Source organism: Thermothelomyces heterothallicus, assembly GCF_042370625.1.
Source record: "Thermothelomyces heterothallicus CBS 202.75 unplaced genomic scaffold P884_scaffold_5, whole genome shotgun sequence".
NCBI lineage: Eukaryota > Fungi > Ascomycota > Sordariomycetes > Sordariales > Chaetomiaceae > Thermothelomyces > Thermothelomyces heterothallicus.
In genome coordinates, this window is record NW_027192566.1 from 883,262 (window position 1) to 907,265 (window position 24,004).

General features: G+C 52.8%; 6 protein-coding genes across 6 annotated transcripts in view; 2 read left to right on the forward strand and 4 right to left on the reverse strand.

Annotated features, from left to right (window-relative positions):
* P884DRAFT_290516 (uncharacterized protein) overlaps nt 1-4,848 on the forward strand; it is a gene marked incomplete at its 3' end in the record, with an annotated part of 7,506 nt that extends 2,658 nt beyond the window's left edge. Inside the window, exons 2-3 of the mRNA XM_069444061.1 lie at nt 50-112; nt 515-4,848. Of these exons, the coding sequence (XP_069299727.1) occupies nt 50-112; nt 515-4,848 (4,397 nt within the window). The remainder of the gene's footprint in view (nt 1-49; nt 113-514) is intronic.
* Nucleotides 4,849-5,676: 828 nt separating this feature from the next.
* P884DRAFT_297909 (uncharacterized protein) lies at nt 5,677-7,092 on the reverse strand (the record flags this gene model as incomplete). Its single annotated transcript, XM_069444555.1, has 1 exon — nt 5,677-7,092. One exon carries the CDS (start codon nt 7,090-7,092, stop codon nt 5,677-5,679), a length of 1,416 nt encoding a protein of 471 aa, XP_069299728.1.
* Nucleotides 7,093-9,955: 2,863 nt separating this feature from the next.
* P884DRAFT_297910 (uncharacterized protein) lies at nt 9,956-10,364 on the reverse strand (the record flags this gene model as incomplete). The annotated part of the gene is made up of 2 exons (XM_069444556.1): nt 9,956-10,167; nt 10,346-10,364. 2 exons carry the CDS (start codon nt 10,362-10,364, stop codon nt 9,956-9,958), a joined length of 231 nt encoding a protein of 76 aa, XP_069299729.1.
* Nucleotides 10,365-12,820: 2,456 nt separating this feature from the next.
* On the forward strand, nt 12,821-14,364 carry P884DRAFT_239008 (uncharacterized protein). Its single transcript, XM_069440114.1, has 2 exons — nt 12,821-13,747; nt 13,827-14,364. Exons 1-2 carry the CDS (start codon nt 12,983-12,985, stop codon nt 14,109-14,111), a joined length of 1,050 nt encoding a protein of 349 aa, XP_069299730.1. The 5' UTR covers nt 12,821-12,982; the 3' UTR covers nt 14,112-14,364.
* A 459-nt stretch (nt 14,365-14,823) lies between these two features.
* Nucleotides 14,824-16,800, reverse strand: P884DRAFT_275877 (uncharacterized protein; the record flags this gene model as incomplete). The annotated part of the gene is made up of 1 exon (XM_069442885.1): nt 14,824-16,800. The coding sequence occupies one exon, from the start codon at nt 16,798-16,800 to the stop codon at nt 14,824-14,826; it is 1,977 nt and encodes a 658-aa protein (XP_069299731.1).
* A 1,341-nt stretch (nt 16,801-18,141) lies between these two features.
* Nucleotides 18,142-20,596, reverse strand: P884DRAFT_297913 (uncharacterized protein; the record flags this gene model as incomplete). The annotated part of the gene is made up of 3 exons (XM_069444557.1): nt 18,142-19,481; nt 20,339-20,451; nt 20,520-20,596. The coding sequence occupies 3 exons, from the start codon at nt 20,594-20,596 to the stop codon at nt 18,142-18,144; spliced, it is 1,530 nt and encodes a 509-aa protein (XP_069299732.1).
* Between the last annotated feature and the right edge of the window lie 3,408 nt (nt 20,597-24,004).

Below are 24,004 nucleotides of genomic sequence, written 5' to 3' on the forward strand. Positions count from 1 at the left end.
CCAGAGGAGGGAGGCGAGTTCCCCCCCGAAGGTGAACTCCCGCCTGAAGGAGAATTCCTCCCCGAAGGTGAACGCGAGTTTCTACCAGAGGAGGGTGAACTCCCACCCGAAGGTGAGCTCCCACCCGAAGGTGAGCTCCCACCCGAAGGTGAGCTCCCACCCGAAGGTGAGCTCCCACCCGAAGGAGAATTCCCCCCCGAAGGCGAACACGAGTTTCTACCAGAGGAGGGCGAACTTCTACCCGATGGAGAATTCTCCCCCGAGGGCGAACGGGAGTTTCTACCGGAGGGCGAACTTCTACCCGAAGGAGAACTTCAACCTGAAGGAGAATTCCCCCCCGAGGGCGAACTTCCACCCGAAGGAGAATTCCCCCTAGAAAGCGAACTTCCACCTGAAGGAGAGTTCCCCCCCGAGGGCGAACTTCCACCGGAAGGTGAATTTCTACCTGAAGGAGAACTCCCCCCCGAAGACGAATGCGAGTATCTTCCTGAAGGAGAAGATAACTTTCCTGTAGAAGGTGACGAGCTTCCTCAGGGAGAGCCTGTTTTAGGCGAGGAATTCGCTAACGGGGAACAATTTGCCGATGGCGAACAACCCCTCAATGGCGAATTCACTGATGGTGACTTCCCTTCTCATAGCCTCCCCCAAGATGATCTCGCCGCCGGCGAATTTCCCGGGGATGGATATGCCGATGGTGGGTATCCTGGCGATGGTGAACGGGGCTTTGACGAAAACCTCGGTGGACAACCTGTAGACGGCGGGTTTGTCGATGACGGACTGCTCAACGATGGCCAACCGCCCGGTGGGTATGACAATAGATACCCTGACGACAACTATGCCGGAGACGGATACCCTACCGACAACTACGCCGGAGACGGATACCCTACCGACAACTACGCCGGAGACGGATACCCTGCCGACAACTACAACGGGGCCGGATCACAAGAGCCGCCTCCAAACGAGGAACCGCCCTTTGACGAGCAACCACCCTTGGAAGAGCCGCCTCTTGATGGGCCGCCCCCTATTGAGGAACCCCCTTTCGATGAGCGACCACCTTTCGATGAACCACCCCCTCTTGACGATCGGCCACCTATCAATGAGTCTCCTCCTCTCAATGAAGGGCCGCCTCTTGATGAGGGGCCGCCTTTTGATGACGGACCCCCCTTTGATAGCGGCCCGCCTCTTGATGATAGACCGCCTCTTAATGAAGGGCCGCCTCTTGATAATGGGCCACCTTTTGATGAGGGACCCCCTCTTGACGACCAATACGACCAACTACCTATCAACGAGCCTCTTCCTCTTGATAACGGGCCACCTTTTGATGATGGACCCCCTCTTGACGACCAATACGACCAACTACCTATCAATGAGCCTCTTCCTCTTGATAATGGACCACCTTTTGATGAGGAACCCCCTCTTGACGACCAACCACCTATCGATGAGTCTCTTCCTCTTGATGATGGGCAGCCTTTTGATGACGGACCCCCTATTAATGAGCTCCCCCCTCTGGACGATGGGCCCCCGTTTAATAGCGGCCCGCCTCTTGACGACAGACCGCCCGTTGAAGAACCGCCTATTGACGATGGACCACCTTTTGACGATAGACCGCCCCTTGATGACGGGCCACCTCCTGACCAGGCTGGTCTAGCTGAAGAACCTCCGTTTGAACCACAATATGACGACCGTCCTTTTACCAATGACAACCCCGGGTATCAGCCACCGATAGAAGATCAGCAATTTGTTGATTCTGGTATGGCCAATGTTAACGACCATCAAATGGATGGCGGATACCCCCAGGATGATCTTGGTCAGACTGGTGGCATCAGGGATGGGGACGATGGAATGTATTCGGGGGCCGGGTATGGGGACGACCCGGTAGACCAATTCACGAACAACCCTCCACCAGAGGAGAACTTTCCGCCGGGGCCTGGCAGTTCAATACAAGATAATTTTCACGATCAAACTTGGGACAACTTTGACAACCCGCCCCAGGATTTCCAGCCACAAGACCAGTACCCACAGGACAACTTTAACGACCAGCCTCAGGATTTCCAACCAGGGGACGAATACCCGCCGCCACCCGTCGATGGCTACAACGACCAGCAAAATTTCCCCTCCGAAGATCAGTACCCGCAGGGCAACTTCGACCAGCACCAGGACTTCCAACCGGAGGACCAGTACCCGCTGCCACCCGTTGGTGGTGGCTACAACGACCAGCAGAACTTCCCACCCGGAGACCAGTACCCGCAGGACAACTTTGACAACCCGCCCCAGGATTTCCAGCCACAAGACCAGTACCCGCAGGACAACTTCGACCAGTACCAGGATTTCCAACCAGAGGACCAGTACCCGCCGCCACCCGTTGGTGGTAGCTACAACGACCAGCAGAATTTCCCGCCCGGAGATCAGTACCCGCAGTCTCCTATTCAGGATCATAACAATTATGAGCCTTACCACCACCCGTTTGACGATCAGATTCAGGAACCGCCAATGGACAGCTACAATACCCGATCTCAAGAATACCTGCCTGACGGCCGACTCCAGGAGCAACCGATGGAGGAGTATGATACGCGAACACAAGAATATCCAGTTGAGGAGCAGTCCCAAGGCCAGTCTCTGGGAAACAACTTGGATACTCCATACCTGCGGTCTTCTGAATCCCAACATCAGCCGGGTTTTGAGGACAAGTATAATCAAGACCCTCGTATGGCCCCTGGGACTGAGCCTCCTGCACAATACTATGACCCAGATAATCCGACACCGTATCAACCAAACGAACCAATGGAAATGACATGGAATTCCAATGGAGGCCAACATGATGAATTTATGACCGCAGCTCAAGGTCTCAGAAGAAATAATGGTCATGAAAAAGACAGATACCGATGGCTGCTTCCGGTCACGGTGACTGCGACGTTAGGTTGGGGCATGGAAGCACTGGAAGAGCAATACCATGCAGGAAACATTAAGGCTTCTGGATTCAGCTTCAAAGCTATCGCAGCCAAACTCTTTGGATCAAAGACAAAGAAAGATCGCGGTGGCGATAAGGATGCGCAAAAGTTCGGTGCGGCTGGTGGGGTGGAAAGGGAGGATGAGATGAATCCGACCAGGCCCCAGGAAATGCCTGATCCAGGAGACGAGATGTCTGAACCGAACAATCAAGATCACACCAACAATGCAATGCAGAATGCTGGACCGACTGATCAGGATGGGGAGTGGGAAGACATAGATGAGAACGAGCCCGTGGACAACAAGAAAGGCAAGGGCGGTTTGTTCAGCCTGTTCCGCAAGAGGAAGAAAGAACCCGACCTTGAAGCCCAGGATCAAGAGTTCCTGGATGGCCAAGAGCCGGGCATTTCGAACGACGGACAGGACGCGAACGCCCCGCTGGGCAGAGATGGATATGCCGACGAACAATATCCTGCAGATCAAACTAACATTCACTCCGACCCGAAGGCCAAGCAGAAGAAACGAGGCTTCTTAACCGCACTCTTCGGAAGCAAAGAGCATAAGACACATGGTGCAGAGGCCATGGATGCTGGTGATATGGGTCAGGGTATGAACCAAGGGGGGTATTCTTGGACAAATGAGAACCCCGACATGACGCGAACTCCGGATCTGGCAAGGAGGGAGAGAATGTCTCAGTATGGTTCTGACCAGTACTATGACGGAGACGGCTCCCAGAACGACAACCCAAAACCCGAGAGACGAGGCTTTCTTGCGACTCTCTTCGGGTCGAAGAGGCCTAAGAGACACGGCCAGGACATTCCAGGGAGCACCGAAGAATATCCTACGGAAACATTGCCAGAGCGGGATCCATATAGTGCTGATACTATGCCACAGGAGCAGTATGATAGCATCACGCACTCTCCTCAGATGACCAAAAAGCCTAAGAGAAAGAGCATCTGGGCGGCTCTTTTCGGACGCAGGGAAACGCGCACGCAGCCAGACGAAATCACCGATTCCGCCATGGACACAAACCACGGGGATAGGGAATATCCCATGGGGTCTCTTCCAGGCGAACAAACGTATAGCCAAGGAAGCATCGTGCCACATGGGGATGATGGCAACAACGGTCCTGAGTGGGTTGCGCAAAAACCCGAGAAGAAGGGCTTCTGGGCCACCATTTTCGGATCCAAGAAGTCCGATAAATCCAGAACCTTGGGCAATGCCGATTCAGAGGAGCTCGACCAAACCCAACAAAGAAAAGGCGGTCTATTTGCGCGCGCCCAGACAGCCAGCCAACAGAATAGGGCAGAACGCCGTGCCAAAACCAGAAAAACAAGTTTCTTCTCCCGGCTCTTTGGCCGCAAGCAACAAAAAGACCAGGACATAGAGATGGGCAACCTCAACGACTCTGACGAAGCTCGGATAGGCCACGTCAGAACTGGCAGTCCTCAACTCCACCATGGCGAGTCCGGCGCGCGGCGCTCCGCCACGGCTGATGTGATGGGCAATGACGGCTTCGAAGACGTGCCTGATAAGAAGCGGAGGAAGAGGGACAAAGAAGACAGGAAGAAGAGGTCCCAGAAGGAGAGGAACAAGAAACAAAAGATGGGTCTCTTCCACCGAGCCAGCCTCGCCAGCTCCAGCAACACAGGTAATAAGGAGAATGGCAATGGAAAGAAGACTCGGCAGAACATGGTGCACGATGAGAATGGGAACGTCGTGGCTCGGCCGCGGGGCACCAGGAAGTCCCGGGCTAAAGTGAGGTATGCGCCAACTCCGCCGGGTAAGAACATGAATCACTACGTCAACCGGCCCAAATTAAACCGCAATGGTAAGAAAAAACCGCTTGCGGCGGCGGCGAACCCGAAGAACTGGTTCTGGATAGATGTATACTGGAAGTAGGGGCAATCCAAAGAGCGATCTCTGGTCATTGACAGCAGAATGACTTCGAAGTCGTTGGGGCAATGGAGAGTGAATGGAAAAGGTTTTGGGTTCATAATGTCTAGGTCGTTAGGTCTCCGGCCAGGAACACTGCAGATTCATGAAAGGAATCGTGGAAAGATTGTATTTTTTTTCTTTTCTTTAACTTCGAGTTTAGGGAGTAGTATTAAAAATAACAGATACCCCTAGCAACGACTCATGTGTTCAGGTGACAACCTAGGGCAGCATACGACGATTTTCGTAGTTGAAGTCACTTGAGCGGCCCGTTGACTAAGTGAGGGAGAGAGCACTCGGTACACCATATCATTGCAAAGAATCAAGAAAGACTGATAGACAAACATATCGAGAAAGACACGAATATATTTGAAGAATGCTGGTTTAAGCACAACGTTGGCTGCTCAAGAGTATAGCTCCAAACACCTCGCTCCATTCGGGTATTAATATATCCTGATTCTGTCGAGACCGTCGTTGAACTTGAACATTACATGAAGATCAGCCAACGTGCGCATATAATTAAAGCAAACCGAAGACAGGAGTTGGAAAATGCTCGGAACCCTAGAGATCACCACGTCCCAAGTCCCAGATGTATTATTATGACTCTCCGCCCGTGACAGCCCACAGCGACATCCGACTAATTAGATATGAGCTCTCCAACAGGTTACGATCCAAATACAAGTCGTCTTAATCCTTCGATCCGCCCATCGTCGCCATATCCGTAACCCACCCCTTCAAGTCGACTCCTTTCTTGACATGGGTCTTGACATGGGGAAAATGACGTATCATCAGTTTTCAGTCGCTGTCGTCGAGCAGCAGGTCCACGATCTCCACTCCGCGGGACCGCATCTCCCGCAACGTCGCCCGACGCTTCGCGCAGCGTTCGTCCTCCTCGGCCGGAGGTAGTACAGGGGGCGAATTCGCAGCCGCAGCCGCAGCCGCGGCAGAAACAGCGGTAGGGGGTTTCGCTGGCGGCGGGACCCGCGCCCCTCCTTGCTCCTCCAGCCACCCGCCAGCGGCGGCGGCGGCGGCGGCGGCGGCATCGGCGGCCGCCTCGGCTTCCACCATCCACGCCTTGCGCTTGTCCCGGCGCGTGGTGGCCCTCCAGGGGGAGGAGGCGAAGAGGTGGGCCGTGGCGTGTGTGGCCTCCGTCTCGGCGGCGGTGCGCGGCCGCTCCCGCTCGCGCCGGCGGAGCTCCGCCCTGCGTGCCTTCTTGTCCAGGGGGAGCCCCCGCCTGTCGAGGAGCACCACCGGTTTCTTGGGCTTTTCCTTGGCCTTTTTGGCCCGTCTGGCGGTGGCGGCGGGATTGGGACCGGGAGCCCTGTCGTCGACGTTGCTGGCGGCCGTGGTGGTAGAAGTCGGCGAGGTAGGGGTGTTGTTGTTGTTGTTGTTGGCGACGGCGGCGGCGGCTTTGGCGGCCGCAATCATCTGACTGATGGCAGCTTTGCGGGCTTCGTAGTCATCGAGGGCCGCCACTGCCTCTATGGCGGCGGCGAGGGTCGGGACCGCCGGTGCGGGTGTCTCCTGTGTGGCGGTCGTCGGCCTCTGGGTGCCGTCTTCGTGCGCGCCTGAGTCTAACCACGGTGTATGGAGGTTGCCGGAAGCGAGTGGTGTGAGGGTAGGTGTGGCTGCCTCGAATAGAGCGGCCAGAGCGTCCTCGTCCAGCTGTTCGTCGCTGGACTCCGGAACCGAAGTGGATGACTCGGCGGAGGGACTCCTAGAAAGGACAGGAGCAGGATCGGCGGGTTCGCAGCTGGGAATGGCGACATCACCGTCAGATAGGGCGTCGACGGAAGGGCTAAGGACAAACGGTGAGGGACGGTCGGGCCCCTGGGAAGAAGCAGCAGTGGAAGAGGCGGCGGCGAAGAAGGCGTCGAGCTCGTTCTCATCCGCATCATTGTCGTCCTCCAAGACACAGCTACGAGCTGCAGAGACCGCATCAAGGATGGCGGCCACATCGGTCTTGTCCTCCCCTTCGTTGCCGAGATGTGATGTGGGCGGAGAGGGAGTCGAGCAATTCTCGAAGTCCTCGGAGGGCGCAGGAGACGACGGCGCAAACAGGGCCGAGAGATAATCCTCGTCGATAGGAGTGTACGAACATCGCCGCGAATTTCTGGAGGAGGGCGGGGGAATGTCTTTGAATCCGAAGAGGTCATCGTCGTCATTTCCCTCACCAAGCACAGACGAGTGGTCCTCCACCCATTCGCCCATTTTCGTAGCTCTGGACGGAAGAAACAGAGGAGACAGTTGTGGCACTACTGCAGCTGAAGGCCGAAGGAACCAGGGACAAGAGTGAGTCTGAAGCGCAGTGGTGGAGCGTAAGGACGCAAGGACGGGTGGGATGGATGTTGAGGATGGAGAGGATGCTACTGAATATGAAGGTTGCTCGAAGAAGAACAGAGGAAACGGGTTTGACAGAAAGGTATATTATATCTCTTTTTCAGGGAGGGAAATGATCTAGCGCAAGACTGTTCCGTCGGCTTCGACTGCATGGGGGGAAGAGGGAACGCGTATACGCTATGGTAGCTCCGAGGCTGTTCCTGCAAGAGGTGTGCGGTTAGATATAAAGTTTATGAAGGTCCAGCAGAGTCCCAGCAAGAGGCCCAGAGGCAGCATGACGACATGGAGCAATCCCAGCCAAGCTCGCTCACACCTGGTGCCACTGGCCCCGTTTCCTGCAACCAGAAAGAGCAACATCTGCACTCATGACACAGTTACGGCTGCAGAGAAGGTGGTAAAGCCCCTATGGTCTGCCTTGCCTTGGAGGAGTGAGGAGACACCTGATTTATATCTGAGTCGTAATTAATTACGCCAACGGGTCCGAGTGGACTCCAGTACACAGGACATAGTATCAGCCATGATTTTCATGGGCCGTCAGCGGATAAAGGTCCCATTTCGCATAGGAGGCGCCCACCGAGAAAAAGTATTCAGTTTTTTTTGTCCATACATCCAATCTTTTTTCTCGACCTCTTCCTTCTCCTAGCAAACAGTCCCCGAAGCTATGTTGGGAGTTGGAATAAAGCAACTGCACGTGCTACATGTCGCTTGAAAGGTGCTCTGTATTGCTTCGAACAATTGCACACAGTGCCTGTAGAGCGCATGTAGGGCGCCGAATGCCATCCCAACAACTTCGAACCCTGGATGCAAATTTGAGTTCCCGGTGCAGCTGTCAGGAGGGGACGCGCATGTCCCGAAACCTTAATCGGACGGGGGTGTTTGGGGGGTTGCCAAAAGCGGCCACCTTCTCATCACTCATTGGCTGTCTTGCAGTGGAACTCACGACCATCTGACATCATGCCCATACGGATATTGTATCGCCTCAGTAAGAGGTTGTTGCTAGATTGGAACGTAATTAAGCACCTAAAATCAACCGGTGCACTAGTGTAATGGGAGATCCATGCAGGGGACCATACACTAAATGTGGATCGGGTCGATCATACCTGCATTCCTTTTGTAACCTCGGCAACGGGGCGAACTCCTGTCAGAGTCCGACGAGTCGGAATTCGATAGTGCCTAGGTACCTAACTTTGTATATACATATATACAACCGAGGAAGGTTGATGCCCATAGCGTTTGGGCCAGTTGCTCTTAGACCTAGAATATTTACGTGCGATTCAAAAGCGCTAATACGAGAGAACTCGGTACCTAAAGCACGCATACATACATATATCCAAGTAATTAAGTAAACACAATGTCAATGTTATCCAGGCACAAATACGGTAACCAAGACTCAGGCGAAAAATACCCTAATGTGCCAGACAGGTCTCAAACATCTATCATAAACGATGCGTAGACGCGGTCCCGTCAGATGCCTTGTCCACAGACAACATGCTTAATTACAGGTGCTAGAGGCGCGCGATGGACCAGGTGGTGCTGACGTAGTCCCCTACGTACCTAGTCAAGAAATCATATGCGACACCAGATTGCAGAAAGAAACTTCCTAATCAAGCAGTTTCTGGATTACATACGGAATGGGGCGATCTTGTTTTGGATGTATGTATGTACACGGTATCCACTGGCAAAGACAGACCTGAGCCTGGACCAAGGGAAGTAGAACACATCGTGACCGACACCACCCTCCCCCCCGGGTTTCTGCAGACCAAAGGTAAGCGAGTGGCAAGATACTGGACCTCGGCTGCTATCTGCCGATAGAACTTTCAACTGGCAATCACGGAACAGCTCGTCTTTACATACGAGAGCCTACATATCTATCAGGTACTCTCCAGCAAAAGGATACCTAATATACGGCGTTGTTAAACCAAAGATCGAGTTCGAGGAGCTTAACAGAGCATCTCTGAGAGACAGTGGAGCAGCAAGGAGGGGGGATATGCTCATATACATAAAGCCAGTTGATAACTCTAGTGGAAGTTTGCGAAGGATGTCTTGAGATCTGCGCGGAAACCGGGAAAATATTCTGCGTTGTGTAGCCGTCGGTGCTCGAAGTCGTCACTGGATCAAAGGCTTGCGCAAGTCCCATTGCCTTTAGGACGCATGTCCATGCACGCCGAGGTTGGTCCCTACAGAGACCCTTACGTCAGTCCCATCATGACGTGGCCGTCCGAATCGGGCAACCAGTTTCGGTTCAATGATGGCCCCCATTATGCAGCTACAGTAATTACGTGTAAAAAGCTGGACGTGGTTGACCAGGCGACCTGTGGCAACTAATTAACATGCTAATTAGCCCCGGAGTTCACCAGCGCTGGTCAGCAAGGGATCGGAACAATATCACCTAAGACAAAAAAACACTGTGATGAAGGCATACAGATGCGCTGCTGGCCAAGGAAACAGGCAATGATTAATTAGATGGCGGCAACATTTGGGCTAGTGAACCCCGTTCCAGGGCGCCCTATGGTACACATGGCACACGCGTCATCGCCGTTTAACGCCATTTATGGTAAGAGGTCTCATGCAAACATCCAGTTGTGGTTTTGGGCTACAGTACCGTGTCTACCCCTTACTTAAGTACGGACCACAGAGTGAGGCACAATGGTTCCCTGAGGTGCCTTCGATGAAGTACTTGAAGACAAGGCCCGCCTCAGCTACGATATATAGCTATCTACGGCGTTACGACTAATCAGGCTTTGCCGAGCAGTTTCAGAGATTTTGGGAAGCGGACGACCAGGATAGCCAGGGCGGCAACGGCGGTGGTGGCGCCGGCCCAGCACTGCAGGGCGACCCAGCCGCTGCCGCCGCCGCTCCGGAGGATGGCGCCGCCGATGGGGTTTCCGCCCAGGATGCCGATGGCGGTGAGCGAGAAACTCATGTCGATTGCGGGCGCCGAGCACGCTAAGGCTGGGCGTCAGCGAGGCGATGGCGGGCGCGGGCAGCATGATGCTGAAGGGGCCGGTGCGGTCGGCGAAGTTGTTGGGCACCAGCTCTGCGAGACACCACGGAATGATCTCCGCTAAGCGACGTAACTGTGCTCACAATATACGTAGCTCGCAACAGTAAACAGTTGTTCTACCTCCTAACTCCAATGCCATGGACTTCCACCCTCAATAAATTAACGTAATTACGTGTAGGTAATCATCAAGCCGGCATCACAACTCATCGGCTTCAAGGGACAGCAAGTGCTAGGCCTAAGTATCTCAGAGGCGGCTCGATGCATTGCCAAACATGCTCCGTCCGTCCCGATGCCTCCCGATGACGCGCGCAGCAGAACAGTCTCAAAAAACCGGGAGGATTGGAGGGGACGGGGGTGATCAAGAGGGAGCATTGATTGTTGCCGGTGACCTGTCACCGGCGAGGGATCCCGACATGGGTATTATATCCACCCGCCTGCGGGGTGCCTTCAACGGGATCGTGGGCCTCTGTCCGTCCTACGGTCAGACACCGTACCCGGGGACTTTTCTGAGTCTATAGCAGCCAAGCAGCGGAGTAGCAGGAATGCTCCTCGAGTCGGCGGCGGGTAGACATTATTATCAAGGGCGTATCTAATTAGATACGCGGCAACCGGACCCTAGAGTCTTTCATCGGTCCGATGTGCTACGACGTCGCGGACCTCGGGCTCCTAATATCGACAATCCTGAGAGCGAAGCTGCGGCGAGCTGATCCGAAGGTGCTTAAGCCTGCCCCGGCGGGACGGCGAGGAGCTCGGGGCTTAGCGGAAGAAGGCATCCAAGTCGGTCGCCGTTGCCGTGCTGCGTTACGACGGTGTCGTCACCGCTCACCCACCTGTACAGCCAGTCGTGGACGAGTCGGTGCAGAAGGTGAGAAGGCCACGGCTATGAGATTGGTGGGCCAGCAGAAGGGCAACACTTTCGGCGATGGCCAATGCTGAGAAATTCGATTACAATTTCGGGTGATTGTGTGGGAGTGAGTCCCCTGCATATTCGGCGGGAAACTCTAAGACTGTAGTACCTACATCCCGGCTACAGGGCAGCACACAATGTCCTGGACTACTCGGTTGCGGTTTTCCGCGCTGGCAGGCCAGATGCTGCCCAGGATCTCCGTGTCGAGACTTCGAACCTTGGGGCGACGTGCGCGCCAAAAGCCAGGAGCAAGGGATGCGGTTCCCCTCGTCATTACTGACCCTCTGTTAAAAGTTGCTGTGAGGTAATCGTCTGCTGCTGACCCAACTTTGTAACAGACGACCCCGGGCTGTTCCATGACAGTTTGACCGGACTTTGGGTAGTATATAGGGGGTTGGGAGAGGAGAAGATATTAGCTATTGCGGAAGAACTCGACAAGACACTTATTGGGGGATGGGTAAAACCTTAACCCTATCACCGATGGTACGTCAACTTCAGATGGTCCTGCTGTCTCTGCACCCTGTTTCCCTAGGCGTTCAGATTGTTATAGTACTATTGTGGTAAATTACAATTGTGGTATCAGCTGGTTGAACACCGTCATTCCCGGGGTTTATCTTCTTGCCATGGAGCTGAGCCAATCGACAACAGGCATTGCGTAGATCCCGGGTGCAAAGGTGCGCACGCGACAACTAATTAAGGTAGTGTACCTATTGCCTAATGGGCTATTAATTAATACTCGTAGATAGTGCCCAGATGCTCGGGACTATGGATTAGTTTACGCTATATTCATTAGAATGCTGGGAACAAGTGTTGGTCGACTCGGTGAACAGAAAACAATGTGGAGGTTGGACGCCCATTTGTCCAGTCGCCGGATCCACGGTCATCATCGATGTGCCGAGGCATTTGGGAAGTGCCAGTACTAATATAGTCCATTCTATAAGCAAATCGGGTATAACTAGCTCGGAGGGCTTATTAATCTCTTTAAGTCCGAGAAAAGAATTGGTGGGGCGGGACATGGACCTCGCCTCTGTTTTCATGATGAACACTCGGTGATCGGAATGTGGAGCGAACCGTGCGTTGCTAAGTCCCTAGTGTACTACGTAATGCATGCAACAAGGCCGTGCTCTGTAGGAGGAAGTACGGACGTAACTTCCGAGATGGTTAACGAGTCGTGTAAGAGATGGTGCCAACCATCATGTACCTACTTACGTGATGCCAAGCGGAAGGGTAACGGTGAAGTGCCGACATATGATGGTTACCTTTCTTTACCTAGGTATAGATCTTTTGCAGTCCGGCGGCCCCTAATCTGTGCAGTTCCTTTCTCCACACTGGCGAAATGGCTTGGCTGTAGCTTGAGCAAGGATATCGAGATCTGAGACATTGAGGGTTCCTCTATCCACATTCCCCTCGTCACCGTTGCCCGCGCCGGTGGGGGCCTTGGCTTGTTCGAGCGTCAACGTCACCATTCTGTTGGGTTCTCTCGGGCACTAGGAACCCGTCGATAGACCTCGGCCCTTGCGGATCCTAGGTACATTCCACGCCACCACAGCACACGGGGAGCTCCCGCCCGGTTCGCATGTAATTACTATGTATATACGTACGTATGCAACACGAAGTTGAGACGGTGGATCTCCCAAGAATAGTAATCAGGATATTTTTCCCGCTTTCGATCACAAACTTGGCACGTCCAAATGGCGAGCCAAGAAGCTATAAAACGGAGCCCCTAACCGACCCCCCAATGCCAAACACGCGGGTCCTGAGACACCCCCCCTCCACCTTCTCTGTACCGTATTACCCTGTCCCCAACATTAGGTAGGCCGCAACCGCTGCATCATCACAACCCCGCCAAAATGCAGAACAAGACGCTCGTCTTCAAGAAGATCCCGACCGCGCTCCCCGTCCCGGGTGAGCACCTCGTCATCGAGGACCGCGGGTTCGACCCTGCGGCGGCTCCCCCGAAGGGCGGCGTGACTCTCGAGATCCTCTACGTCTCCTTCGACCCCTACCAGCGCGGGCGCATGCGGGAGGCCCACATCAGGTCGTACGCGCCGGCGTTCGAGCTCGGCGGGCCCATCACCAACGGCGCGATCGCACGGGTGCTCAAGTCCGACACGGACGCCTACAAGGCCGGCGACATCGTGCTCGGCCACCTGCCCACGGCCGAGTACGCCGTGCTCGACCAGGCCGGGCTCAAGGCGATCCAGAACAAGGTGGACAACCGGCACGGGCTGCCGCTCGGCCTGTTCCTGGGCGCCCTCGGCATGCCCGGCCTGACCGGCTGGAGCTCGCTCCACGAGATCGGCCAGCCGAAGAAGGGCGAGACCATCTTCATCAGCAGCGCCGCCGGCGCCGTCGGCCAGGTCGTCGGCCAGATCGCCAAGCGGGAGGGCCTCAAGGTCATCGGCAGCGTCGGCAGCGACGACAAGCTCGACTTCATCATCAACGAGCTCGGCTTCGACGGCGGCTTCAACTACAAGAAGGAGCGTACCAGCGACGCCCTCAAGCGGCTGGCCCCCGAGGGGCTGGATATCTACTACGAAAATGTCGGCGGCGAGCAGCTGGCCGACGCCCTCGATGCCATGAAGGACTTTGGCAGGATCGTAGCTTGCGGCATGGTCAGTCTCTCTCTCTCTTTTTGTTTTTTTTTTTTTTTTCTTTTCGGGGCCATTGGTTGAAGCTGACCGTCGGCAACAGATCTCGCAGTACAACCTCCCTCCGGAGAAGCAATATGGTGTCAAGAACCTCGTGCACATTGTGGCGAAGCGCCTCACGATGCGCGGCTTCATCGTCGGCGACCCCGGATTCGCGGACAAGTACGGAAAGGAGCACCAAGAAAAGATGCAGCAGTGGCTGGCCGAGGGCAGCGTCAAGGCAAAGCTCCACGTCGTCGAGGGCATTGACAACGCGGCCGAGGGCCTGGTCAGCATATTCGAGGGCAAGAACTTTGGCAAGGCGGTTCTCAAGGTCAAGGACGAGTGATATCTAGGTGTTGGATATATAATAACCACAGAATGGCATAAATTAATGCGTTGATCATCTGTTCCCGGCGTCCTGCCTGGAAGTCTCAGACAGACAGACAGACGCGAGATCAAAGTATCACCACCTGCATGAGCGTCATTTTATTATGAGTTGTAATAAAAGGGAGGACTCGCGATTCTAAAAAAGAAAGAACATCGACGTCACTCATACCCAACTCCTCACCCATCATTCATCAAAGTACCTTACTGAGCCCTAACAGTTAATAGTAAACATGGACCATTTGAAATTTCGTCCCAGTCATAAGACCTATTACTTTTTTCCTCCTCCGTTTCTACCCTTTCCTTTTACCTCTCTCCTTTCTTGCTCTCCACACCATCTCTCACTCGAATCCCAACTTAATTAATAGGCCGTCGACCAGGCCAATCGCAGACTCGCTCGGCTTTCTCCCAAGAGAGCCGAGTGACACTTTGAGTGCTCGCATTTGGACGTTGGTACGGGGCGAGGCGTGGGTATCCGGTTCCCCATCACTTGGTTCTTCGTTGCCGTCGTCAGGTAATCATCGGTTTGCGTCAGACGGCTGGGAACGGAAGGTTGGGATTTCTTTGTCGTGCCTTGGTATCACCGGGAAATCAGTAGTTCTCCCCCATGGCGGCGGCGGCGGGCTGGTGTTGAAACGGGGCCTCCTCCTTTGTTCATCATTTCCTCATCCGAATCAGCGCCGTCGCCGTCGTCTTGCCCCACGCCCTTCGCATCGGTCTTGGTCCTGCACCCAACCGCCTTGCTCTCGAGTGCTCGGCTCCTTGCGCTTCATGGCGGCGATCCGCTCGGATCGTCGGGTAGGCAGAACGCCGGTCCGTCTAGTTACCCTCGGCTTCCGGCCCCTGGGTGGCGGTGGCGTGTTCTTGGGCCTCACAGCCATGCCTACGGATGTCCGGAACTTTGGGGATGGTCGAGCGAAGACAGTCGCCGTCGGAGGTACGCCGCGACCCTTGGTCCTACTAATACGCCACTCACTCGCCTCAGACGCGGACTGCTTGGGTTGTCGGGGACCGCTGTCGGAGGTCTCGAAGCTGCTTCCGCTCCCCCTATCGCTCCAGTTAATGTCGCCCTCGTCATCATCCCCGACCGTGACCTCGGTTTTGCCCGGCCGACCATCGATTGTGTAGAGTTTCGACTCTCCCTCCACCGGTTTTTTCCCGGAGACCCCGCCCGCATCATAGTGGTGCCACACCGGCACGTAGGGCCCGAGAAAGTATCTCAGGCGGATCTTGACGAGATCTAGCGCGGCGTCCGGCTGGCGGATATCGTTGTTCACCGTGAACGGGATATTCGCCAGGGCAGGGTCGGGCATGACCCATGACACGTCCTCGACTCGATTGCCGTTTTCGTTGCCGTCCTCCCGGTCTGGCTTCCCGAGTAAGATGCTCCCGTGCAACTCGCGGTACTGTCTCACCTTCTCTACGGCCTTGGGCAGCACGTGGCGGAGGAGCCAGTTGGCGCTCTCTATGTGCTTTCTGTTTGGCAGGTCCGCCCACCAGATGTGTCTCGAAGGTTGACGGGACTTATTGCGGCGTCTGTTTTGCCATGCTTGGACCAGGCCGATGAGATCGGTCGAGTATACCGGATGCTGCTCTTCGGGTTTGCGTGTTCTGCGCCCTGGTGTCTCCGAGTGGCAGGAGTCCGAGGACTTGTGGCGTCCCGCCTCTTCCCCGGGACAAGTGGGCGTCACTAACCGGCCGATCAGGTCGCCGAGGAGCTGTACGTCTTCCCAAGTCGTAGGGGTTGCGTTGTCATTGGAACTTTCGCCAGCGGCGGTATTTCGGACCGTCCTCGGATGTTGCGACTCCCTGCCTAATAACCTGGCCTTATCGAAGCCTTCGAGAATTACTTGAGGGAAGCAGCGGGTCAGGGGGTCGTCGTTCTCGTCGGGAAAATGCAGCAGCACGTTGCGCTCCAGGATGGCACCGTGGGCGATAGGTTTCCATCCCGGCTTCACCGGATGATCGTCTTCCTCATCCTCCTCCTCCCCATAACGCGACCTTGATAGCAAGTCATCGAGGTCCTCGCGTGCGACTCCGCAAGACAGAAACAGGATGGCCCGCGACAGCTGCTCCATAACATGCCAGATGAACGGCTCGGGAATAGGCGCGCCACTCCGGCGGTCGCGGTACATCTCGACAAGGTTGCCGAGGTTCCCGCCGTTGTAGTGCTTGAAGTATAGCGAATAGACGTCCCACGGTGACGGATCCTCGTCCCTACGCTGTCCCGGCTGGCCAAAAGGAAAGCCGTAGCCGTACAGCTTGGGGAAGTAGCCCTCATCCGGCAGAGTGACCTCGACGCACGAGTCCTCGAGCGTGGAGAAGAGAAGATCGGCGGGGTGTAGTGTCGTGAAGCGGCCGTCGAGCATGATCCCTGTTCCGTCGTCCGAGATGGACGGCGCAAACCGTCGGAACCGCTTGTTGACGAAGAGCTCGCCCGTGTCGATGCTTCTGATGAGCATTGAGTTCGTGATGAAGCCATGATGGGCTTTTAGACTGCGCATAATCAGAAAGCCGTTGGTGTGTTGTGCCAACCAGGCGGTGCTATCACCAATGTCTGCGTCATCAGAAGGGGTAGGAGTTGGGATCTTGATGTGGAGTTGGCAGGAGCCTGCGGGAGTGTTGTGAAAGTTTGTGCAGTTCTGTGCCATGGTGCGTGTTCAAGTTGGTGTTACTGAGGTATGAGAAGAGTCAAGGCAGCTAGTGATACTCTGATATGCGTGCCTGTGAAAGAGAGAGCAGATAAGTTAATTAAGGGCAAAGACAGTCAATCTGTGATGTAAGATCTAAGGACAAGGCCTTAATACAAAACATAAACAATTCGATCTCTTTGTTTGTAAATGCTGCCAAAAGAAAGAGTTGGGCTTTGCCACTACCCTTAATTATCTTTCCGGTTCCGGGACAGCAGGGTGCCAAAAATGCGACAATGACCACCATTGAATGATTGACACGGTGCCCCGGAGCGATATTATGTGGTCGGACAAAGGAGGCGAGCCGTTGTCGCGACGGCCTGGCTTGGCTTAGCAAAAGAAAGCATCCTAGTGATAGAGGGGCCAATTTTCTTGCTCAATCTGAGCACACTCTAGCTGGCACAAAGCCAAATCCAGGAAGACTACAAGGTACCGGGTCACCAGGGTAAGGATACGGGCATCAACAGTTATTCTTAAGCCCTGCCTGTTCCGTTGGTGAGTTGGGGAAACACACCACGAGACGCCAGCTAGTGATTGATTGCCCAATTACATAAATTATATAAAGAAACAAGGTCTAGGGAGCGCGACACAACCTTCTTTGTCCGAGGTATCCTGCCTGTGTATACTTGTCCTTTTTACTTAACCAGGATCTTGCTTTTACTCTAGGCTGCCTCGAAAAGAACATGAGGGGACTGCAACCCCAAGAGGCCGGCCTGGTGTAATTAGTAAACTAAGTTAAGGAGACACAGAGACGAGATTGAAGGGAAGAGAAAAGCAACAATGGCGAGGCTTTCATTGTCCTTCAAGGGTCACCGTTAGCATACAAAAAGACAACAGCGACAACAGGGTAACAATGCTCAAAGTTCGCGAGATGAGATGTGGGTGGTGCCGGTTCGATAATGAGATGATGATCCAGGAGCGCCGGACGGAGAAACGTGTTGCAAACCACCTAGGTAGCGGCAGATCTCTGGAGCAGGGACACAGCTGCTCGATATTGACAATATTATGAATTTTTCACGGCCTTGGCTGGCTTGATCAAAATATGAGCACTCAGATAAGTGTTGGCAATGGTTTCGTTGTCGTTACTGCTTCTCGAGTCAAGCAGGGAATTATCTCCGATATTAAGCTCCGCGTGTTTTCTCCGCACGACAATAGGTAGACACGTGTCTAATTAAGTAATTAGAGGCCACAATAATTTGTGATACCCTTATTTACTTCGTCTTTTTTTTTTTTTATTTTTTTGATTAATTACATTTTAATTTTCCTTTTCTTTTACCTGTTACTGTTTATTTACCCAACCATCTAGTTGATCCAGCCCTTGGGCCCACCCCACGTACCCTTAACCATGGACTTGTAATAGACCCACGGGAAGAAATCCTTCTTGAGGTGGTAGAAGGCGCGGCGGGGGGTGGCCTGGTCCCAGCCGATCTTGTTGAAGGTCTCCTTGGGGACGCCGCCGTACTTGAACTCGGCCAGCATCACCTTGCCGTACTCGGTGAGGAGGGGGCACGAGGTGTAGCCGTCGTACCCGGGCTGGCTCTCCCGGCCCTCGAGCGCCTTGACCAGGTTGGCAACCAGGACGGGCGCCTGGGCGGTGATGGCCGCGGCCGTCTTGGAGGTGGGCAGGCTGCTGGCGTCGCCGGCCGACCACACGTTGGCGAACTTCTTGTGCCTCAGCGTGGCGTCGTCGACGTCGACGAAGCCGGCCGCGTTGGCGAGCGGGCTGTCGCGGACGAAGGGGTGCGCGCCCATCTTGGGGACGACGTGCAGCAGGTCGAAGGGCCGGCGGACGGTGCCCTTGCCGTCGGGCAGTGCGAAGACGGCCTCGTTCCCGTCGATCTCGATCAGGTCGTGGGCGAAGAGGCCCTCGACGCCCCGCTCCTGCCGCAGCGCCTCGAGCGCGGCGCTGTACTTGGGCACGCCGAACATGGCGGGCAGCCCAGTGGCGAATGCGATCTGGATGGGCGAGCTGCCGGCAGCACCCGGCCGGTACAGCCCCTCGCGCTTCCAGTGGTCCAGCGCGAGCCACATGATCTTCTGCGGCGCGCCCGCGCACTTGATGACGCCGGTCGGCTGCGTAAAGAGGGCCCGGCCGGAGCGCAGCCGCCGGATGGTCGGGAAGACCTTGTCGACCGTGTCGAAGGTGTAGATGGACGACACGTTGGAGTCCGGGTTGGAGACGGCCTCTGGCAGGCCCTTGATGCTGGCCAGGTCGACCTTGATGCCCGGCGCGACCACCAGGTGGTCGTAGGTCAGCTTGGAGCCGCTGCCGAGGGCGACGGTGTTATCCTCGGGGTGAAAGGTGGCGAGGGAGTCCGGGTAGAGCTTCAGCTTGGGGTCCACGAGGGACCGGAGCGGGCGCTTGAGCTCATTCTTCTCTTTGAGCCCGCCGCCGACGAGGGTCCAGCCGGGCTGGTAGTGGTGCCATTCGGCCGGGTCGACGATGGCGATATCATCCTGGGAGAATTTGCCGGTGCGCAGGAGCTGGTGGCTGATGGCGAGGCCGGCCGAGCCACCGCCGACAACAACAACCTTGTGGTTTCGCCCCGCGCTCACGGGGGATGAAGAGACCGAAGCAAAGGTCCGATATCCGGCGGGGCTTTGTTGAGCAACTGGGCCCTTTGCGGCGGCCGCGGCCAGGGCTGTTTGCCTGGCGAGAAGTCGACTTGGGCTCATGGCGGGGGATGGTCTGATGTCTGAAGTGAAAAAAAGAGTGAGTGACCAAGACCCGGCCCGTTGGATGAGAACTGAGGTGAGTGTCCTAATTGAAATGAGTGACTTTTCAAGGCATTTTTGAGTGATTGATCTCGCAAAATCACAAAGGCTGACACAAGGGTTGAAACAAGCAAGGGGCAAGGGTCAGACGACGAACCGTGCCCGAGCACGCCATTGCAAAGAACGAGGTGGGCCCTGGGCGAGTTTGACTTTGCTGCCAAGCATGCATGGATTTGGTCCCCGAACCGTGGGAGTCCGTGGAGAAAGATCGCCGAGTCTCGGAGCCAGTCGTTCGGTTTCTCTGCGCGTCACCACCGCCCGACTTTAAACGAAGATCCAAGCACGGATGCACGGGTAGTGTACTTCGTATAGTTGTGGAAATCTCGGAAGAATCCGTGAATAACCTGCCAAAGTTCAGCCCTACAGACTTCCGTAGCCGCGCTTGCTTGAACGTTCGAGGCAACAGTTGGCCGATTCCAGACCTTTCCATGCCGAGTGTAACTAATTCGTCTGCACGGTCACTTTCAACCCCACGGCTCTCGGAGCGGGTATCGGAACAAATGCCGGATCAACAACCACCCCCGACTCCCCGGCCGATAACTCGGAAAAAATGCGGCAGGAAACATCGAAATCCGGGGCAGGACCGAGTCCCGGATGTGTAGTGGTCCTTGTACTGCGTGTGCATTTGGATAATTATGGTACGTACATTCAACAACCATACCTGCTTCTATCGGTCCTCCTAAACAAAGGTAGGCAGGTTTTTTGCAGCAGCTCAAGACGTAACTCAACTTGTCCCAGTACATGGCCTCGCGGCTGGCCAGGTCATCCTGCACCCAGACGGCCTTGACGAGCTCCCGCGCGTAGTTGAAGGAGCGCGAGGAGGTGCCCTTCTCCGTCCTGGCGATGAGATCGAGCGCACGACCGCCCGCTGCTCATCTCTCCGCGCCTCGCAGCCGAGGATGAACACGGGGAACTGCCGGTCGCACGAGCCCAGCTGCGCGAGGACCCCGTAGGCCCGATCGATGTAAGTCGGACCCCCCATCAATGGAACACCCCATCAATGGAACACTTGGCAAACCTTGGCACCCACACCCACCCATTATCTTCAACCTTCTATATAACAGTCTGTTCAACCCACTACAATACAGGAAGCCATTGAATCCACACTTTCTGAGCCGCTTTCTTCAGCTACAGGGTCCTCCATACGGCCGGCTTCAACCTGGGCCTGGTAGATCTGTTCAATCGTAGCGAACTGCTCGTTCGGATCCGTAACTACCCTCTTCCTCTTTGACGGCCGAGCTGCTTCTAACTGTGCCTTTAGAGCTTCGTTTTCCTGTTGTAACTAGGCTAGTTAAAAGTCCTTCCGGTCGAACGCTTTTTTAACCTTCCTAAATAGGAGCCTGTATATAGAGAGGTGCTAAGTCTTGGTGGCTAGGTTGATTAGCTGACTATATAAGTCTAACCTCCTCTATAGTATATTGAAAAATGGATTAACGGCTCCTTTCGAAGGCTAGGAGTGTTAAATAGGTTCTGGAGTCTGTATAGAAGTTAGCTATTTATCGGTATTAGCTATATTTGCTATAGCTCGATGGTTACAAATAACTATAGCTTGGACTAGCTATAAGATATGACACTATAGTGGTATTTGTACTATAGGTAGCACTCCTAGACTAACTAGTATAGTCTATAGAAGTAGTGATAAGATACGTTAATTCTTCTAAGTACTAGAGGCACTTAGGGATACTATCTAAATATATATCTATAACCCCTAGCTTATTATCCCTATTAATAGGTCTATCGGATCTGACCTATTAATAGCTATATACTATAATAGGTACTAGGGTTTAAAAAGAAAAATATAATGACCTATTATAACTTAGTAAATATATTAGTTATTTATCTATAGTAATAATCCTAGTAAGTGTCCTATTTGTCTTCCCTATTATTAAATCTGTCCGTCCCTTAGTCCTTCTTCCTAGTAGTTCCTAAGTTTACAATAAATGCCGATACTATAGACGGACACTCCTAAGGGGGCTATATAAGTGTTCTAGCCCTAGCCTAGGCGTCCCTAACTAGGGTATAGTTACTATAGACTATACTAGTAGCCCTCTTATATAAGGGGCTCTCCTATATTAGTATATCTAAGTATAGGTATTTCTAGCCAGTAGCTATAGGTAGTAATAGGTATACTACTAGCTATAACAAACCTAACTCAGACTTCTTCTAAAAGGGTTCAGACAAAGGTAAGTAATGCGGGACAAATATACAGGTCGTCTAAGGGATTCGGTAAAGCCAAAGGGTTCATAACAACACTATAGTTATTTCTCTTATAGTAGTACAAGGTTATTATAAGTACTATAATTATAAGGAAGAGTTACTATCACTAGTAAACTCCAGAGTCTACCAGAACGAGTGACTATCTATATATATATAACCTTCCCGGATCACCTTGATCAGTCCTTAGTCAGTGATCCTAGTAAGCCGCTTATCGCGATCAATGACTTTACGCTAATCTTGGTAATCGTAAGCTAGCGTACGGTAGGGCTTACAGTGCTCCCTACGTTATAATTGGTTCTTCCTATCCTTTCGGCTTAATTAGCCTATCCGTGCCGGTAGCCCAGGCAGCATCTGCATACATATTTCCATGACACGATACCCTCCCTCCGAGGCTTTCGACCCGAAAGCCCTCTTAGGCCGTTTCAAATAGTGCTAACTCCCTCTTGTAACTTGCTCCTGTGAGTTCCCCCCCCCTTGCTCCCTTCCGCCATTTACCATGGCTAACCGTGTGAAGAAACGCCGTCGCGATATAACGTGTGAACGTCGTGTCTTAGTCGCTACGATTAAGCGAGACGGTTCCGAAACCATGCCATATTCTAATTGTTAGCATATAACGCCTAAGAAGCGTTATATTATGTTAGGAAATTCTAAGAGGTGCTTAAATTGTATGTATAAGGGAAAGTCTTATGACGGGCCGAACGTAGTAGATTTCTATAAGTAGCTTCTATTTGTCCTCTTGTTTCTATTCTAACTAGTCGTAGTATTATATAACTAGTATAAGTAAGATAGGCTAGAGAAGGAAATTTTGGTAATAGAAGATCTGCTTTAGTAAACTTTAAGCTACCTTATATATTTATATCGTCAAAAACAAATATTATATAATTAGAGTAATAAATTCGTTCATCAAGGTATATAGGGTTTAGATAAGGAAGATAGGGTAGTGGTTCTGATGTTAGACGAATAGGATTTGATAGGTTAGGTATAGGCGTTAGGCGCCTTTAGTATAATTGACTAGGAAGTAGTTAGCTTGTCCCTAGAGTCGGCTCCTACTAATACTTCTTCCTTCTTAGATACTAGTTAGGTTCTTAAGTCGGCCCTTATAGTTGGTTAGGATTCCTCTGGTAGAACTATTCTAGTTTCTTAGGATAGTTTAGGTTCTTAACCGGTTCCTATAAGTTATCTTCTATTTCGAAATTAAGCCATTTGACTAGATACTATAGTTCCTTATTAATGATATATAAATCTAGGATTTCCTTAATGTCCTATTCTTCCTCTTTATCTTCTACTTCAATATTTATAGCGATCTTAGCGTTTTTCGATACTAGTTTAAGAAGTGAAATATAAAAAATATCTATCTGTAGTTATATAGATAATGGTAATGATAGTTGGTAGTTAGATGTCGAAATTCGTTCTTTAATAACGAAGGGTCTAACCTTCTTAAAGTCTAGCTTCGTACTTGGTCATTTGGTTCGTAGGTTTTGTACGATTAGATAGACTTTGTCTCCCCTCTCTAGGCGAGGTCCCTCGAGCCTATATGTATTGTAATAGTTCTTTATTCTGGCTCTGACAAACTCGAGCTCCTTTTTAAGCTTCTCGTATAGTATGTATATCTGTTCTACTTTGACTACCGCTCTTGGCACTATAACCTCTAGTCCCTGCCTAAGGTCTACTTCGTATCTGTAGTTTACAAAGAACGGTATGACTTTAGTCATTTCTGTCGGTATTATATTATAAGCAAGTTATACTATTGGTAATAGTATAACCTAGTTATCCTACTAGTAGTTAATATAGGAACGGAGGTATTGCTTAACAACTTGGTTTAGTCGTTCTGTTTATCTGTTAGTCTATAGGTAATATACCGTTGATAGTTTGCTATTAACGCCTAATCGTTATATTAACGCTTGTCAAAACTTTGATACGAACTTAGTATCTCTATTGGTAATCTATTCTTACGGCCAAGTGTATACTAATATAACTTACTAATAGATTATATCTACTAGCTATTTAACTATCTAGGACTCCTTATAGGGAAGAAGTATACCTATTTAGTTAGGCAATCTACTATAGTAAGAATACTATCGTAGATTACTCCTATAGCTATATCCTTGGATTCTAGCAGTTTCGTAATAAAGTCCATCGTAACTAAACTCTATAGTTTGTCAACTATTAGTAG